General features: G+C 54.3%; 5 protein-coding genes across 5 annotated transcripts; 2 read left to right on the top strand and 3 right to left on the bottom strand.

Annotated features, from left to right (window-relative positions):
- Positions 1 to 494: 494 nt before the first annotated feature.
- BO82DRAFT_352192 (COPII subunit SEC24) lies at positions 495 to 3896 on the bottom strand. Its single transcript, XM_025634625.1, has 4 exons — positions 3724 to 3896; positions 3051 to 3642; positions 1346 to 2992; positions 495 to 1288 (listed from the first exon to the last, which is right to left on the bottom strand). Exons 2-4 carry the CDS (start codon positions 3561 to 3563, stop codon positions 713 to 715), a joined length of 2736 nt encoding a protein of 911 aa, XP_025494415.1. The 5' UTR covers positions 3564 to 3642; positions 3724 to 3896; the 3' UTR covers positions 495 to 712.
- A 1173-nt stretch (positions 3897 to 5069) lies between these two features.
- On the top strand, positions 5070 to 7823 carry BO82DRAFT_305022 (kinesin family protein; the record flags this gene model as incomplete). The annotated part of the gene is made up of 3 exons (XM_025632206.1): positions 5070 to 5331; positions 5385 to 5794; positions 5846 to 7823. The coding sequence occupies 3 exons, from the start codon at positions 5070 to 5072 to the stop codon at positions 7481 to 7483; spliced, it is 2310 nt and encodes a 769-aa protein (XP_025494416.1). The 3' UTR covers positions 7484 to 7823.
- Positions 7824 to 7855: 32 nt separating this feature from the next.
- BO82DRAFT_330266 (MCT family MFS transporter) lies at positions 7856 to 9613 on the bottom strand (the record flags this gene model as incomplete). The annotated part of the gene is made up of 4 exons (XM_025633090.1): positions 7856 to 8361; positions 8446 to 9029; positions 9110 to 9216; positions 9289 to 9613. 4 exons carry the CDS (start codon positions 9611 to 9613, stop codon positions 7929 to 7931), a joined length of 1449 nt encoding a protein of 482 aa, XP_025494417.1. The 3' UTR covers positions 7856 to 7928.
- Positions 9614 to 10131: 518 nt separating this feature from the next.
- On the bottom strand, positions 10132 to 12165 carry BO82DRAFT_352193 (AIM24 family protein). Its single transcript, XM_025634626.1, has 7 exons — positions 11706 to 12165; positions 11491 to 11609; positions 11351 to 11422; positions 11129 to 11299; positions 10956 to 11074; positions 10668 to 10899; positions 10132 to 10610 (listed from the first exon to the last, which is right to left on the bottom strand). The coding sequence occupies exons 1-7, from the start codon at positions 11911 to 11913 to the stop codon at positions 10305 to 10307; spliced, it is 1227 nt and encodes a 408-aa protein (XP_025494418.1). The 5' UTR covers positions 11914 to 12165; the 3' UTR covers positions 10132 to 10304.
- Positions 12166 to 12970: 805 nt separating this feature from the next.
- On the top strand, positions 12971 to 15828 carry atm1 (ATP-binding cassette Fe/S cluster precursor transporter ATM1). Its single transcript, XM_025632207.1, has 7 exons — positions 12971 to 13450; positions 13519 to 13578; positions 13637 to 13751; positions 13804 to 14072; positions 14137 to 15183; positions 15263 to 15479; positions 15562 to 15828. The coding sequence occupies exons 1-7, from the start codon at positions 13067 to 13069 to the stop codon at positions 15660 to 15662; spliced, it is 2193 nt and encodes a 730-aa protein (XP_025494419.1). The 5' UTR covers positions 12971 to 13066; the 3' UTR covers positions 15663 to 15828.
- The last annotated feature ends 521 nt before the right edge of the window (positions 15829 to 16349 follow it).

The following is a 16349-nucleotide window of genomic DNA, read 5'->3' on the forward strand; positions in this document are numbered from 1 at the left end:
CGTGCATGGGCTGACTTGACCACTGACCACAGGCTTACTGAAGTTACTCAGGGCCCATGCAGCCCAAACGCCCTCACTCGCCCAAGGTTAACACTATTCACCAACCAACCAACCAACCACCAAGCTCGTACCCATGTCAGAGCCTCGGATCACACACTCGTATTTAGCGGTTATCGGGATGGTTGGTGAAGTTAGCATTGTGACCATCCCGATGAAACAATCTGTAGACAACAATAAACAAGCCTACAGAATGCTGGACAATGCATAGCTTCACCGCCCACGCGGGCGTACTTGATTAGCGAGCACATGGCTCGATATGCCGAAAGAGGCGTCGGATCCATGTACACAACACCCAACACGCCCAACACTAACCACAAGCTCCACTGAACTTTTGTATTTTCTTGTTGCCGGCACATCACTCAACCCAATGAAAAATAACCCCGCCAATCGAGTCCACCACCCGAGCGAGCGCTGAAGAGAAAGCAGAAGAGAGGGGGGAAATAAGATCTTGACATAATCACGGAAATTGTATTGATGTATCTGTGGAAATGATTTACCAGCAAGGGAGAAACTATCATTATTGAACAACCTGTAGGTGTGTTCGAAAGCCTCGTCAGTCTGCGTGACTCCAAGTATAGACTCGTATGTCGATGACGGCAGAAAGGGTAATAGATCAACTGGCAGAGGCAAAGGCGCTTAGGAAACGGAGCAATCAAACCTTTTCCCGCAACGAGCCCATCCATTGCACCAGACTGACGCTTTGGTCCGCACGGTCTTCCACCAACATCGTCTGCGCCCATAAGCGGAGACCCGGTTCGCCGTCTTCCTTGACCACATACAGGTGCGGCACCACAATGCTGCCCACCCCCTTCGACCGGTGGTCCCGGCTCTTCTCGATCACCGCACGCACCCGCTGGCTGAACTCGTTGTCCAAGTCCGGCAGGTTCTGCTTGCCCACCCGGAGCTGCGATCGGTCCGCCAACCCAAACACATCCTCGATCAGCTGAGGCACCGCATCACGTCCAACCCACAGGAACTGCGTCTGACCATCATCGATGAGGTAGAGGCCATACGGAACCACCCGCTCAGACGACAGGTTGACTGGAGGAGGGAGGACGATTTCGCCAGTCTGCTCATCGGGCAGCCCAGCGTTGTCAGGCATGTCGTGGAGGGAATACATCCTCGGGTAGATGTACTGGATGAGAAGGGGAAGGGGAAGCGTAGAGAGCATGCAGAGAGCCGCAGAGCGCATATCGGTGGGGATCTGGGCAGATTTGCGAAGACCGAGCTAATCGAGAATTAGATGCTGACGGGAAACTGAGTAGGCACAAGAAAAAAAACTTACATTCTTCATCATGGCAAGGAAAAGAACGGGGAGTGCTCTCAGGTTAGCAGGGAACTGGAGACCACCGCCGCTCACACTTCCACCGGCCAATTCCTTCCGGTAGGTGGAGAGCAACTCCACTGCCTTGGCCTGGAGGGCGTCCCGGGCAGGTTCCAGACCGCTTCCCAGAGCCCGCTCGACGGCCTTGTGGCTGAAGTAGGTTGCGACTGCTTGTTGGTCCGCCGAGGCGAAGACGTCGGCCAGATTCTGAGTGGTTGGAAGCGCCAGAGTCAAAACACGGATTCTTCTCTCGCCGTTGCAAGTGGTGTGAAGGACGGCGGTCTGCAAGCAGACCACAGGTTTCGTGACTGTCTCGTCGATGGCAACCTCAACCACATAAGCTTGGTCGCGGGGGAAGGCGGGGAAAGCGCAGAGATCGGAACTGCGGTTGAAGAAGTTTCCGTAGAAAGTGTTCATGCGGAGGCCGGTGGTAGCGCGGACACGGAGTACAGCCTCCAGGCCAATCTCAGATGAGAGGTACTCGGAGAACTCGCGGGCGAACTTGATCGCATCTTCTGGGCGAGCGGCGTTCCAGCCCGGATAGAAGTACGTTTGTCCACCCGTGTACCGGGGCAGATTGCTGAGAGACGCAACGTCCTGGTATTGAGAGGAGAACAAGAACATGTCGACAGAGACCTGTGCCTTGGAGCATTCCACGGCGAAGCTCTTATAGAAGCTGTTCGCTGTTTGCAGGAGCGCATTCTCCTTGCTGGTGCCAAGAACCTTCTTGTCTTCTCTCATGGTGAGAGAGCCGTGGCCGATATTAGGCAGAGAAGAACTGAGAACGGTCATCTTACCGCCCACAGGAGAGATCAGTTTGTAACCAGCGCGCAGAGCGGACCCCATGGCACAGCCGTTGCTCTGGGTGTTCTGGAACATCTCTTGCAGCTTGTCGAGGAACGACTCGATGTTCTCCCGGCATTCGCTCAAAGTCACCAGAAGATCACCCGGAATGGGCAAGAAAGGCTCGTCCAGGTCACTAACAACCAGCATTCTAGGGTCAGAGTTGTCCGACCCATCCCGAGGGATGCTGAAGTAGTGAAGGCTGGAGTCTACCGCGACGAAGCCGAGTCGGGTGCGACGGTCGGCGTTCGGGATCCGATCGAGACTTTCCTTAATGCACCGTGCGCTTGTCGCGAGCAGACCATTGGTGACCGAAGCATAGCTGACATCAATCAAGAACAGATAAACTAGCGGCTGAGGAGGGCGAACCATGTACTCCTGAGGGGCAACAAATTCCACGACCGAATGGTTGAGATCAGCCCTCAGCGACCGGTCTGCAGGCTTTTGAAGAGCAGTATCCCAATCAAAGGCTTGAGGTACGTCATTAGTCAGGTTGCACATGTTACAACGCCAGCGGTGTCCATGGTCGAGGAATGTGACGAAGGGATTGATATAAGAGCGGCAGCGTCGGCAACGGGAGATGACCTGATCGGGAATGACTGGGATGGGATCTTCGGAGTCGTGCAGCGCTGCATATGGCTGGATGACAAGCGCGAAGGGCAGCTTGGACTTCTTCAGGAGCGAGTGTGTCGTAGGAACCGCATTCAATGTGGAGCGAACGTATTTCGGGGGGCAATTGGCATAGGGAGAGGGGTAAACGCTGGTCTAATGAGCGAAGTTAGCGTTTCCGTCCGTGTTATGGAGAACGGCCAGGGGCACTTACACCCGGCGGGAGAACGATAGGAGGCGGGGGGTAGTCGAGTTCGGCAACGTTGAACGGCTGAGTGAGGAGGTCTGTAGGATAGAGCTGGTTGAGAGGGACTGCCCGCGGAGCCTGGGGGGCTTGAGCCACGGGCTGCGGCGGCATCAAGTGTGGATCGGTGACTCCCATAGCACCGAACTGCTGGGTCATCTGTGCGACCGGCGGGGAGGCGGGCGCCCCGTAAGTTGGGGCAGCGGCGTGCATCTGGGTAGGGTCTGCGTAGGCGGGTTGCTGGTATCCCGCAGCCGCTGGAGCTTGCGCCGGGTACGCACCATAGCTACCACCGGCCGGTAACTGGCCTCCTAAGGCAGCATTGGCGCCGGAGCCGAAGTCGAAGGCTTCGCCTGCATATTGTCTCTTCTTTCGTGCGCCAGCCTGGCCTTGCCCCGCGGGCGGTTGTTGTTCGGGAGTTCCGTAACCGACAGGCTGACCGTACCCTTCTTGGGGAGGATAACCCCCTTGTGGTGCTGCCATGGAGGTCGGCTGTGAGTTATGACTGTAGACGGTTGTAGTGGAAGTTGTGCGGGATGGTTTGTGAATCGTTGCAAGGTCACTGGGCCAAGGGGCGATGGTTAGTCGACAATTCGAAACAGGTGGGAGAGTTTAGGGAGGGGAGCGGAGAGCGACTGGGTACCAATGACCGGGGGATAGATTCACCAAACCGCACGGGTTGGAGAGGCTCTGAGAGTCAAGCAGGAGAACACGTAGATGTGAGACTCCGGCGAGAAAGAGGGAAATGCAACCAGGAGAAGAGAGGTGGTGAGTTGCGTTCAAGTCAGAGCCGCAGCGTAATTAGGTAGAGTCGAGTTGGTAAGTGACCGGTGGACCGGACCTGTGGATGGTGGATGGTGGATGGTGTACGGTGGCCTTTGCGGCTGCCGCCAACCGGCCAATCAGCACCTCACCGCATCCGAGCCCGACTTGCTCCTTTACAAGCAAGCTTCCTCTTAGTTACACCTTCAATGTCAATTCAAGGGGAAATTCTCTCAACTCGTATTCTTGAGATAATCTACAGTCTGTACCAGGCTGTAGATATGGAATTTGGGGTCGAAAATTCAGCAGAGATTGCTTGTGTTCGACATACGATTATGGATGCCTCCTGCAAAGCTGTGTGGTGTGGCATAATGATCTCATACTAACCAAGGTAGGTTATTAGTAGTCCAGTTCTAAGAAGATTTCCAACTGGGCATGGGGTATCGCTACCATGGATTGATTAGTTCGTGTCCTTGTCTACTTTGCTGCTTGTCACTTTCGGCATCTCCCTGCCTTACTTCGTATCCAGGGGTTCTGTCTTAATCAAGTGTTGTTTCTATATAAATATCAAAGACAATGGCTGGCAGATGCCTATTGGGATCGGCTGATTGTGGCAGAAGTGGCAGACAGAGGTGACTCGGTCGGTATCAAATCTAAAAACGCCGTCAGAGTTGTAGTGTATCAAGACCTAAGTATGGATATATAGTCTCTAACAAGTACTATACTTGTCGTAGTTCCCACATGTGCAGGCGGGAAGACGAACAAGCAGGGAGAACGTGGGCGTGGTTGCCGTGCCAACAGCGGTGACCGCTGCCAGTCGCACCACAACGAGGCTATCCCTGTCGCTTTCGTCAATTCGAGACCATCTCGTCATCAACGGCCCTTCAACACCACTCGCACTCCCCTTGTGCAGAATCCGCATTCGATCAATTTGTTTGCTGCGCTGTGGTCTTGTCAACGAAAGTCAATTGTGCAACTTTTGTACTAGAATCTGGCGCCGACCTAATATTGCGACGTTGAGCGACAGTCCCGGTTCTTACGCCCGCCCAACCCATATTTAATGACTTTGATACCCACGCCTTCAGGGTTCGGAGCATAATTGGTCCACAAGGTCAGTTCAAAAGGGCACGAACAACCTGGATAAGCACGAATTGTTGGTACCATACAATATTTGAGTTTGGAAATCAGTGTACTTTGGTTGTGCTGGCACATATTCCATAATACACAATGAGTGTTCGGGTCGTCGCACGTATTCGACCTCTGCTTAAGTCGGAGCGCGACTTGGACGTCATTCTTCGCACTGGCCCGTCTGCCCACGGTGCCGACAAAAAGTCCACCACACAAGAGAAAGGAGCATTGGCAACACTGAGGGATAGGGATACTGTTGTACGGATCCCGAACCCAAAGAATGAGAGCGAAGAATACTCCTTCCAGTTCAATGCTGTCTACGAGGCGGAAGCCACACAGCAGGAGCTGTATGAGGCTGAGGGTGAGTCCTGGGAATTCAAGTCATGGACTATACCCATCTGATTCAATGCGCAGTCGCACCGACCGTCAAACACCTCTTCAACGGCTTCGATGTCACACTTTTCGCATACGGAGTTACGGGTACAGGAAAGACGCACACCATGCGAGGCGGAAAAAGCCTGGTTGATAGAGGCGTTATCCCTCGTCTCCTCAGCAGCATATACAGGCGCAGCCGGAAAATGGAGAAGGAAAGCAATGGCGAAACCACGGTCAACGTTTCTTTGAGTTACTACGAGATCTACAACGACAAGGTTTTCGACCTGTTCGAGCCTCCAGAAAAGAGAACATTGGCAGGCCTGCCCCTCCGTGATAATGGAGGCAAGACTGTGGTTGTCGGCCTGACGGAGAGACCATGCCACAACCTCAAGGAATTTGAGATCTTGTATGATCAGGCGAACATCAACAGATCGACGTCTGCCACCAAGGTGTGTATCCATGCTCCTCATTGGGACGCTTGATTGCTCACTTCGCTACAGCTAAATGCCCACTCATCACGATCTCACGCCATCCTCTGTGTGCGCGTGACAGTGAGCACTGGTGACAAAACCTGCGTCAGCACTGCGTCGGCCATTGATCTTGCCGGCTCGGAGGACAACCGTCGGACTGACAATGACAAGGAGCGCATGGTCGAATCTGCCAGTATTAACAAGAGTCTATTTGTCCTCGCTCAATGCGTGGAAGCGATCAGCAAGAAGCACTCCAGAATTCCATACCGCGAATCGAAAATGACTCGGATCCTCTCTTTGGGCCAGAACAATGGGCTGACGGTCATGATCTTGAACCTCGCCCCTGTCAAGTCCTATCACCTGGATACAATCAGCTCCCTCAACTTCGCCAACCGAACGAAGAAGATTGAAGTGCGCGAAGTGGAAAACGAACCCATCTTCAAGGGACCCCCAAGGCCGGTGGCACGGCCTTCAATCATGGGCACGCTACGCCAACCCTTACGCCCTCTGACTGCATCCGTCAATGTAAACCTAACCACAACCGCAGCCAAAGACGCTGCGGACCCTGGCGAAAAGCCGCTGAAAGCATTCCACGTCTACTCCGACAAGTCACAACCGCGCTACTCCACCCAGTTCAAGAAGCCCGATTTACCGAAGCGTACATCTCTCAGCGCCGACACTACCGTTCGAATCACGAAACAGCCCATGCGTCTCGCACAACCGACTCATCAGCAGCCATCAAAGCAATTCGAGGACTTCTCAGCCGCGAGGATTGAGGAGATGGTTGAGAGAAAAGTCGAGGAAATCCTCGCTGTGCGAGCGGTCAGCGAGCAGTCACGACAGACGCAAGTTCGCGAGCTCAATGAGCAAGTGCAACGCCGCTTGGAGCTTCTCGAGCAACGGATTGAGGGATCGGAAGACGCGCGAGCGGAGGGTCTGTCATACCTTCTCATGGCCAAACAGCACCAAGGCCGTGGAGAGGACAGCTTTGCTCTCAAGATGTACCAACTGGCACTTCCATTCTTCCCCAACAACGAGAAGCTAGCTCGGAAGATCGCCACTCTGAAGGAACGTATTCACGGCAAATCCCACACGGAAACCCTAGCTGTCGACACGACCAGCAGCACCGTCAATTCTCACCCCAGCAAGCGTGACTTCGGAAGCATGCTGTCCCTCAAGAAGCAACCCGCCGCCAAAACAACCCTTAAACGCACCAGCGCGGACGATTCTGACGCAGACTACGAGCCTGCCGAAGACGAAGACACCCAGAAAGTGGTGAATCAAGACGAAGAGATCGAGGAAATCGAGGTCGACCTCGAAGAGATCACCCATGCCCGGCGGCGAAAGCGCACCCGCACTAAAACCCCCATCGATATGGCCGAAGCATTCGAGCCTCCATCCCCAAGAACCATTCACCTCCTCTCCATCATCAACTCCCGTGACGTGAGTCAGATCAAGCTTCTGAAAGGCGTGGGGGTCAAAAAGGCCGAGGCCATCGTCGACTGTCTCTGCGAGATGGATCAGCATGTCGAGAGCCCGGAACTGGAGCAAGAGCAAGCCGCCGCCGCAGCAGCTCAAGTCCACATCCACAGTCTCGCAGAGCTGAGCAAGCTGAAGGGAGTGGGGATGAAGAGTGTTCAGAGCATGCGCAATGGCGTTTTGGTATAGAAGACTTCCCTCGCTTTTTGTCAAGCGATATTTGGATTTCCCTTTAAGAAGGCAGGATGTGCCATCTTAGGTCTGCATTTTGTGTGTTCGCTTTCCTTTTTTTTCTTCTTCTTCTTCTTCTTCTTCTTCTTCTTCTTCTTCTTCTGCATTTGCACATATGCATTTTTGGTATGAACCATCATTGACCCCATCGAGCGAGGGCGTTATTTTGGAGTTGGAAGTTGGGAATAGGAGTTCGAGGGAAGAATTTTTGAGTTATATGATTTGAAATTACTTTACCATTCTTGATTAGGAAAGTCACCCACTCTTAAACACACATATACTAGCTAGCAATATGATGATTGGACACAACATTTTGATCCCATACCGTCTATAAATTCCCTTACCCTCTCCTTTCTGAATTACCCCGTCATTCATCCTTCCCCCCACCCCGGGAGAATAATAATCAAACCTTTTTGACGACCCTCCCCTCACTAATCCACAACTTCGCAAGACAATAAAACACCACCCCGGAGAACATCACCACCGCACAGAAGATATTCAGCTTGAGATACGACCCGCGCAGGGGGTCCGGGAGCAGGGCGCCCGCGATGGGCGTGCCGGTCAGGGCGGCGAAACTAACCAAGAAAAAATACGTGCCGCTGCGGACGCCGATCTCGCGGATCTCGGAGATCTGGGCGACGAGCGCGGGGGCCAGGGAGACGGCGGTGCCCGAGCTGAAGCCGTAGAAGGCGCTGAAGAGGATGGAGGGGACGTTGCCGTGCGTGGGGAGCCAGAGGCCTAGCACGAGGATCACCGACAGAAAGGTCATGAGGATCATCAGGTTGAAGCGGCCGAAGAGGTCGGCGAGGTAGGGCGGGATGATGCGGCCTGGGGTGCTGTTTTTGAGGGCTGGTCAGGTTGGGTTTGGGGTGGAAGGGGATAACTTTTGGGGGGTGGGGAAAGGGTTTGGGCAAACGAACCTAGCGGCATTCATGATGGGAATCAGGTACGATGCTAGCGAGGCCGACATGCCGTTCTTCTGCGCCTGGCTGGGGATGAAGCTGAAGGGGAGGAACATGCCCCAGAAGAAGCAGAAGGTGCCGGCGGTGGTGAGCAGGAAGGGGACCTCGCGGAGGGGCCGCACGAAGTCGCGGAAGTGGAACGGCTTGCGGCGGTGCTGGAGTCGCGATTTCAGCGTGCAGTTGGCGATGACCAGGCAGAACAGGATCAGGAAGGCGCAGATGCGCACCGCCCAGCCGAAGTCGAGCTGGTCGAAGAGCCGGGTCAGCATGATGGGGAGGATCACACCCCCCAGGCTGGCGCCGCTGGTGGCAATGCCGAGCGCGAGGGCGCGGCGGCGGCCGAACCAAGTGCTGATCGAGTTGATGCTGCAGTGGAAGAGGGCGCTGGTGCCGATTGGGCTGCAGAGGCCCTGCGCCAGGAGGAACTGGTAGTACTCCGTGGAGATGGAGATCATCATGAGGCCGAAGACGTGGAAGAAGGTGCCCGCTAGAACGATGTACCGGGGTCCGAAGTTGTCGAAGAGTATCCCGACGAAGGGGCCCTTTGGGGTCATGGATGGCTCCTGGTCAGTTGCAAGGATGCGTAGGGCTGGCGGAGGGAGAGTAGACGGCATCGACGTACCCCGAAAAACATCATGAAAGTCATCAGAGACGTGACCCATGTCACAGTGCTTGTGGACTCGTCCTTCAGCTGGTGTGTCTTGTAATAATCGATGAAAATGCCCATGCCTGAATTCGCTCATCAGCAACAAATACCACCCAAACGAGACTCTTTTCGTGTGCTGCGAGCCACGAACTCACAGTTGACCCAGCCGAAGCTGACGAACATAGCGCAGAAGCCACCCAAAACCGTCAGCCACGCGGCCATACCCCCATCTGGAGCTCCATGAGGCCCTTGTGCCAGCTGCGTCGTGGCCGCGGCAGCTCCGATCTTCTCCACTGAGTCGATCGTGTTGCTGCTTCCTTCTTGCGCCGCCTCGAGAGGACGTTGCCGCCCGTCGACACGCTCGTCCTTGTCGGGTTCCGCGTCGACCTGCGTGGTTGAAGTCGATCCATGGCTGTGATCGAGTTCGTCGATGTCCTCCGCGGGAAGCTCACTCGGAAGGTCAAACTCGTGCGTTCGCATGTTGCTCGTCATCGTGCCCAAAGGCCGGTATACTCGTGTTCCCGTGGGCCACGATTCTCGTCCGTCCGACAGGTCACTCCAAGGGAGGCAAGGTAACCCTGCCACTATTCTTGTCAAGAACTGCCCTCTCAGCAAGAACGGCGATACAGAATGAGCCTCGATGAGAACGAGGCGCCGGCACGGGCCGGAGATAAAATTTTGAAATCGAACGGAGTCATTCGGGGGGATTTCGTCGCCATGGTGTGAGTTATTATCCCTTACGGGCAGACTAGCTAATGAACGAGTCGTTCAAAACATTCAGTACCAAGGGGGGTCTTGGCACAACAGAGAAGTCAGATATGATGAGCAAACCCTGATATCCCCGGTCTATTGAAACCCCTTGCAGGACCCTTGGCCCGGAATGTTGTTCACCTATTCCATACTTTACGCCATTGCTGCCCGTGTTTACTGTATTTCTTAATGAGCAAGTTCGAGAGATGAAGTGGCAGAAGTTAAGAAAAGGCAGCAGACGATCCAAGCGCGATCAGCAAGATATGGGATTGGATTCATGAAGAGAGTTTGGCGTACAGTCGAACGCATGCTGTCTATAGTACATTGAGCCTGCAATGAAAATGAACCCTTCAATAATTGAGCTCGGACTTATGCAACGAAACAGGATAATTGAAACAGATTGCTTAAACACTCAACTGGCTTATTCCAGCTTCTCGAAAACCACCTTGCCATCCTTGGTGAGCCTGGCGACGCTCTGCGACGTGCCCTTTGCTTCTTGGAACAAGTCGTCCACCGTCCGGGAGGGAGCAGGGGCAGCATTCACCGCCTCCTCTGCGGCTTTCCGCGATGCTTCTTCCGCCGGTGTTGGAGGCTTCGCTGGGCCAATGGTCAGTCCACGCGGAGCACTGGCTAGCTCGTTCACCTCATGCGTCGTCAGAACTTCATTGATGCGAGGACCGCGGCTCTGAAGAAGAATAGTTGTAGGGCCGTCGAATTGAAGGAACAGCTGCTCGGTATCAGTAATGGACGCAATACATCTCAAGGGTGAATCGATTGAGCTTACCCTGTCGCCCCAGATGGTCATTCGAGACCAGGTACGAAGCCTGTGAACCAGCTTCATTGTAGTTTTCCAAGTATCCCCTTCGGACATAGCTTGGAGGAACTTGGAATTCTGGATGGAGCTTTGGATGAAGGCAGGCAGGTTCTTAAGGCCTGGAACCTGAAGCTTCAATGTGGTAGACTTGAAGCGGTAGGGACGAGGGGGGTTGGACGAGATGGTGTAAGCAACAACATTGCTGTTTCAGACCAGTCAGCCGAGTGTCTGCAAAGTGGATAGATTCGACAAGCATACCTTGGGTGGACTATGTATTGCTCGCCAGCCTTGAGCTCGACCGAATACAGCTGGCCGTTGCCAACCAGAGCCAACAAGCCTCTGCCAGTGACCTCAGAACTACCCCAGTGGGCCAGGCTCTTCGCGAATTAGCTATAATCTTGAGACCATGTGATGTTCCGGATGAGACGAACCAGGTTCGTGTTGATGGTGGGTCGAATCGAGAGCGAACGACCCGTCCAGGCAAGTAGCGCTCGCCTTTGAGCGACCATCCAATCGACCGAGCCATTGAGGTGTACGACCGCAAAAGAGGTATTCGGCGAGCGGACGGAGACCAGGGCCGTCACCGGGCTGGCGGAGGATATCTGCGCGGGAATTTAGCCCCAAGTTCCTCGACTTATGGAGACAAATCAGACCTTCTGATAGAGGAACGGCACGCCGACAACAGCTCTTCGGAAAGGTTCGAGGACACTCAAGGTGGAAATCACCTGGCCGTATCAGATATTAGAGGTAGCTCGTACGTGGGCAGATTGCGAAAGTCCCGGTATTTGCATACATTGTCTGCTTTCCCACTCAGTCCAACCAACGTCCCTCGGCGAGTGTACAGATTCTGCGAAGCGGAAAGTGAAACCGACAGGAGCGAGTAGGGTGCGCCGATGACATCGAACCGAGCATCTATATCCATAGGAGTATATTAGCAAGGAGTTTCAATGTGAACCGAAGGCTCCAATTGCCTGCACCAGGTTGAATTGGATTTGCGACAAGACCTACCAGCGGACTCAGCTGATGTGGGAGTGCTGGACACAGGAAGATTGTCTCCATTGACCGTTGCAGGCTGTTCCGCGGGCGCAGCGCGAATCTGGATGCCTCTGGTCTGGCATGCGCGGTGCAGCAAAGCTCCTTGTCGCGCCCGAGGGGGAAGAACACGAGTCCAGGACAGGGCCCGGACGGCTCCCCTCAAAGGTTGGCCTGTTGCCATTGTTGGAAGGGGAGTGTGTGAATCTGCGAAGAGAAGCGGAAGATAATTGGGAGCTGAACGAGGATGCTTCGGCTTGTCCTCCGCGGTAATCGCAGTAATTCTTCGCAGTTCCTGATCGGGGAAAGCGTTGCTCTTCGGCTTGGCACTCACTCAATGGCCGGACTTCGACCACTTCTGCCTTTGTGGTTTCTGGTCTGCGGTTGCACGGCGGAAGCGAGGCCAGACTCCCTTGTAATGGCAGAGATGGGTTTGTTTCTCTTAGGGAATAAGCCTTCATCACAACAGTGAGAAGTGTTGTATTGAGCTGTGGTGGTTTTTGTGCGCCAGACGGCTTCCCGCTGATGTCATACCGATCTCACTAGTTAGTTAGTTATAGTACGAGTTGGAGGAGTGGTTGTGATTCCTCCCCTGCCATTAAGAGACGAGGCTATTTCGTACTACCTGATATGTATGCATAGCAGCATCATCATTAGTTTCTAAGACAACATGGGCACGATTGATGAACTACAAGCCCATTTCTATCTCGACTAGCAATTTCCAGCCATTCGTTACAATCAAACCAACTCGTCTTGCACCAAAGCTCATAACGACAATTGCAACCACACGCTCCTTTGCGAAGTTACCTGATAGCTGTCTTCTACCGCAATCAACCAAGCGATCTTTGAAGCAGGACTGCAGTAAAAAGAGGGAATCCTTCTTATTGTCCAAATGGGTAAACGAGCGCCTACCGCCTGCGTTGGCATGAACCGCGGGACAAAAGTGGTAATTCCATTACCGGAGATTTGTCCAACAATACAAAATCGGCGATTGCGCCAGATCTGCCATCATTCGTGTCATTCAGTCTGTCGGCTCGCATATAAACCCCTTGACGACTACCGCCAAATACACATTGTCATCTTAACCCTTTTTAGCACTTCATCTTGCCAGCGAAAGCTCGTTAACTCAGTTCCAAGGATCAGGGTTCCCGATCTCCCCGCGCATCCCCCCGCCGACGATTTCCTCCGAACCCGGCGGGTCCTCATTCACAAGCCGGCGTCTCGCGCGGAGAACCCTTGTGCCCTTTTCTCTCTGTCCGACACTACAATGCGCCATTGAGAGCGGAGGAAGTCTTTAATATTTCCCGGTCATTGTGAAAGATTGTTGACCGGCCACCATGCTGCCCAGGGCCGCCCGATCGCCGTGTTGGCGTGTCCCGGGGCGCTTCGTATACCAGCGCCAATTCGTCATGCGCTCAACCTCATGGACCTCTGCCTCATACGGAGTGCAATTCAGAGCCGTCTCGACATCCGGCGAATCCGACAAGAAACAGGCGTCTGCGAGCACACCTCCCACCCTGAAAACCCCTACCACTCCAATCGCGGTACAACCAGGAGCAGCGAATGCGACGCAGGTTTCCACCGCAGCCCCCCGGAAACAAAATGCCACCACTACTCCCAAGAAGAAGGACTTGCTTAGCGAGGCCACGCTAGCAACCAAGGAACAAAGAAAAGCGGACTGGGCGATCATGAAGGAGATGGCAAAGTACCTTTGGCCAAAGGTAAGAGGAGGGCTCGGATGGAAGTGCGGCGGAGCTATTCGGAGCGGTGCTAATTGAATACGGTGCAGGACGATTGGGGAACGAAGCTTCGAGTCGGAAGCGCCCTTTCTCTACTTATCGGAGCTAAGGTTAGTTGCATGGAGAAGGTTGGTCATTCAGACTGGTGTGCTGACCGGGCGCCTCTAGATCTTGAACGTCGAGGTACCCTTCTACTTCAAAAACATCGTTGACTCGATGAATGTGGATTTTGCGACTGTAGGTGGCACGGCCTATACAGTAGCGGGCTCGATGATTATCGCCTGTAAGTCAGGATCTCGCCGTTCAACTGCGCAGACCTAACCGTGAACTGCCAGACGGTGTCACCAGAATCGGCGCCACTGTGTTCCAGGAACTCAGAAATGCGGTCTTCGCCAGTGTAGCCCAAAAGGCGATCCGCAGGGTTGCGCGAAACGTCTTTGAACATCTACTACGCCTCGATCTGAACTTTCACCTCACGCGCCAGACCGGAGGATTGACGCGGGCAATTGACCGTGGTACCAAGGGTATCAGCTTCTTGTTGACCTCCATGGTTTTCCACGTCGTCCCTACCGCGCTGGAAATCTCCCTCGTGTGCGGGATTTTGGTATAGCTTGGCCCGATCTGTTCCTATCTGAATGGTTCAATGTCCTTATTAACCGTGACGACAGACGTATCAGTATGGCTTCAAATTCGCAGCGATCACGGCTACTACCATGCTCGCATACTCGGCCTTCACCATCACCACCACCGCCTGGAGAACCAAGTTTCGGAAGCAGGCCAACGCAGCCGACAATCGTGGTGCCACCGTTGCTGTGGACTCCCTGATCAACTACGAGGCCGTCAAGTACTTCAACAACGAGAAATTTGAGGTTGCTCGCTACGACAAGGCGCTCAAGAATTACGAGGATGCTTCGATCAAAGTCACCACCTCCCTGGCATTCCTCAACTCTGGGCAGAACATGATCTTCTCCAGCGCCCTGGCGGCAATGATGTACCTTGCGGCCGACGGAGTGGCTACTGGCACTCTGACCGTTGGTGACCTGGTCATGGTCAATCAGCTTGTCTTCCAGCTCTCCGTCCCTCTCAACTTCCTCGGATCCGTGTACCGCGAGCTTCGCCAGTCACTGTTGGACATGGAAACGTTGTTCAACCTGCAAAAGGTCAATGTGAACATCATTGAGCGGCCCAACGCGAAGCCCCTGGTGCTGAACCAAGGGGGTGAGATCCGGTTCGAGAACGTTACCTTCGGCTACCATCCGGAGCGGCCGATCCTCAAGAACGCCAGCTTCACGATCCCTGCCGGTCAGAAATTCGCGGTCGTCGGGCCCAGTGGTTGCGGCAAATCAACGATTCTGCGCCTGCTTTTCCGCTTCTACGACGTCCAGGAGGGCCGGATCCTCATCGACGGGCAAGACATTCGTGACGTGACGCTCGAGAGTCTGCGCAAGGCCATCGGGGTGGTGCCCCAGGATACTCCCCTGTTCAACGACACGATCGAACACAATATCCGGTATGGACAGATTGACGCGACCGATGAAGCGGTCCGCAAGGCTGCGCGACGCGCGCACATCCACGAACTGATCGAGAAGCTCCCTGATGGATATAGGACGGCTGTCGGAGAGCGGGGGATGATGATTTCCGGTGGTGAGAAGCAGCGACTGGCTGTCTCGCGGTTAATCCTGAAGGATCCCGAGCTTCTCTTCTTCGACGAGGCGGTAAGTGTCATGCCCTTCCAGCCAGTAGACTGGCTTGTGCTATGGGCTTAGCCAAGGAGCTAACGGATAACCCGACCAGACTTCTGCATTGGACACCTACACTGAGAAGGCACTGTTGCAGAACATCAACAGTATTCTTAAGGAGAAGCGCCGCACGAGCGTCTTCGTGGCCCACCGATTGCGCACGATCTACGACTGCGACCAGATCCTGGTGCTGAAGGAGGGTCGTGTGGTGGAGATAGGTTCGCACCGCGAACTTCTGGAACAGAATGGCATTTACTCTGAATTGTGGAACAGTAAGTGGAGTTTGCTTTTCCCCCCCACTCCCCCCGTAAGCAAGCCATACGAACTCGTTTCGAACGCTAACGTCCGCCACAGCGCAGGAAATGTCTCTCACGGAAGAGCAGGGATCGGAAAGCAAAGCAGAGGAGGAAGTGGAGCAAGACGCTGGCCCGTCCTTCCCCCAGCGACAGAAGTGAGCTAGCTAGCTCGTGGGTGTATCGTATTATTTTCTTGGGCTTCTTATGGAGATCTGGACCACCAGAGACCAAGGCTTACGTAAATATACTTTGGGAAGCAGTTCCATCGGTCAATTAGATTAAGAGACACGACTCGCAGCTCACGCGGTCGTTGACAATCAGAACGAGTTTATCATCAACTAAAATGGTGCCAGGTACCGGTCAGTAGACTAGCAGCTAGTCTAACGACCAGCCTTCTTCTCTATCTAACCCAAACCACCGGCCGGCGGGGGTCCGATGGAGCTCCAGCATCTTGTAGTTTGGGTCAGGGCTTTGGGACAGCGTTCGGCAGGGCTATTGAAAGTCGACCATGGATACGACCACTTGGCTGGGTACGCCAGGCCCGTTCGGGGCTGTGTCGGACGTCTCTGGCTCTCTCGTCGGGTCAATTCTCGTCGGGTCGCGTGTCTGATCAGCAGCTGAAGTATTTCAGCAACAACTACCAAAACCCAAACTATTGTCCATTGTGGGAAAGCATGTCGAAGAATCACCTGCCGATCGGACCGTTTGCGTCCATGGGAACTGCAGGTGTCAACCCGGAAAGCGGCCGTGCGTTGCAGCCCAGGGACAGACCATCACGTTTATCCTCCGCAAACAAGCATGCAGAAAGGAGTTTTCTCGACGATCGACCCGATGGGGCCATGGGAT

This window comes from Aspergillus uvarum (assembly GCF_003184745.1).
Source record: "Aspergillus uvarum CBS 121591 unplaced genomic scaffold BO82scaffold_12, whole genome shotgun sequence".
Taxonomy (NCBI): Eukaryota; Fungi; Ascomycota; class Eurotiomycetes; order Eurotiales; family Aspergillaceae; genus Aspergillus; species Aspergillus uvarum.

Coding starts and splice junctions, on each gene's coding strand:
- BO82DRAFT_352192 (XM_025634625.1), bottom strand. CDS start 3,563: ATGGCAGCACCACAAGGGGGTTATCCTCCCCAAGAAGGGTACGGTCAG. Junction 2,993..3,050: donor CTATCGTTCTCCCGCCGGGT/GTAAGTGCCCCT, acceptor TTCGCTCATTAG/ACCAGCGTTTACCCCTCTCC. Junction 1,289..1,345: donor TCCTTGCCATGATGAAGAAT/GTAAGTTTTTTT, acceptor ATTCTCGATTAG/CTCGGTCTTCGCAAATCTGC.
- BO82DRAFT_352193 (XM_025634626.1), bottom strand. CDS start 11,913: ATGGCAACAGGCCAACCTTTGAGGGGAGCCGTCCGGGCCCTGTCCTGG. Junction 10,900..10,955: donor CAATACATAGTCCACCCAAG/GTATGCTTGTCG, acceptor GGTCTGAAACAG/CAATGTTGTTGCTTACACCA. Junction 10,611..10,667: donor TGACCATCTGGGGCGACAGG/GTAAGCTCAATC, acceptor GATACCGAGCAG/CTGTTCCTTCAATTCGACGG.
- atm1 (XM_025632207.1), top strand. CDS start 13,067: ATGCTGCCCAGGGCCGCCCGATCGCCGTGTTGGCGTGTCCCGGGGCGC. Junction 13,451..13,518: donor CAAAGTACCTTTGGCCAAAG/GTAAGAGGAGGG, acceptor AATACGGTGCAG/GACGATTGGGGAACGAAGCT. Junction 15,480..15,561: donor TTACTCTGAATTGTGGAACA/GTAAGTGGAGTT, acceptor CGTCCGCCACAG/CGCAGGAAATGTCTCTCACG.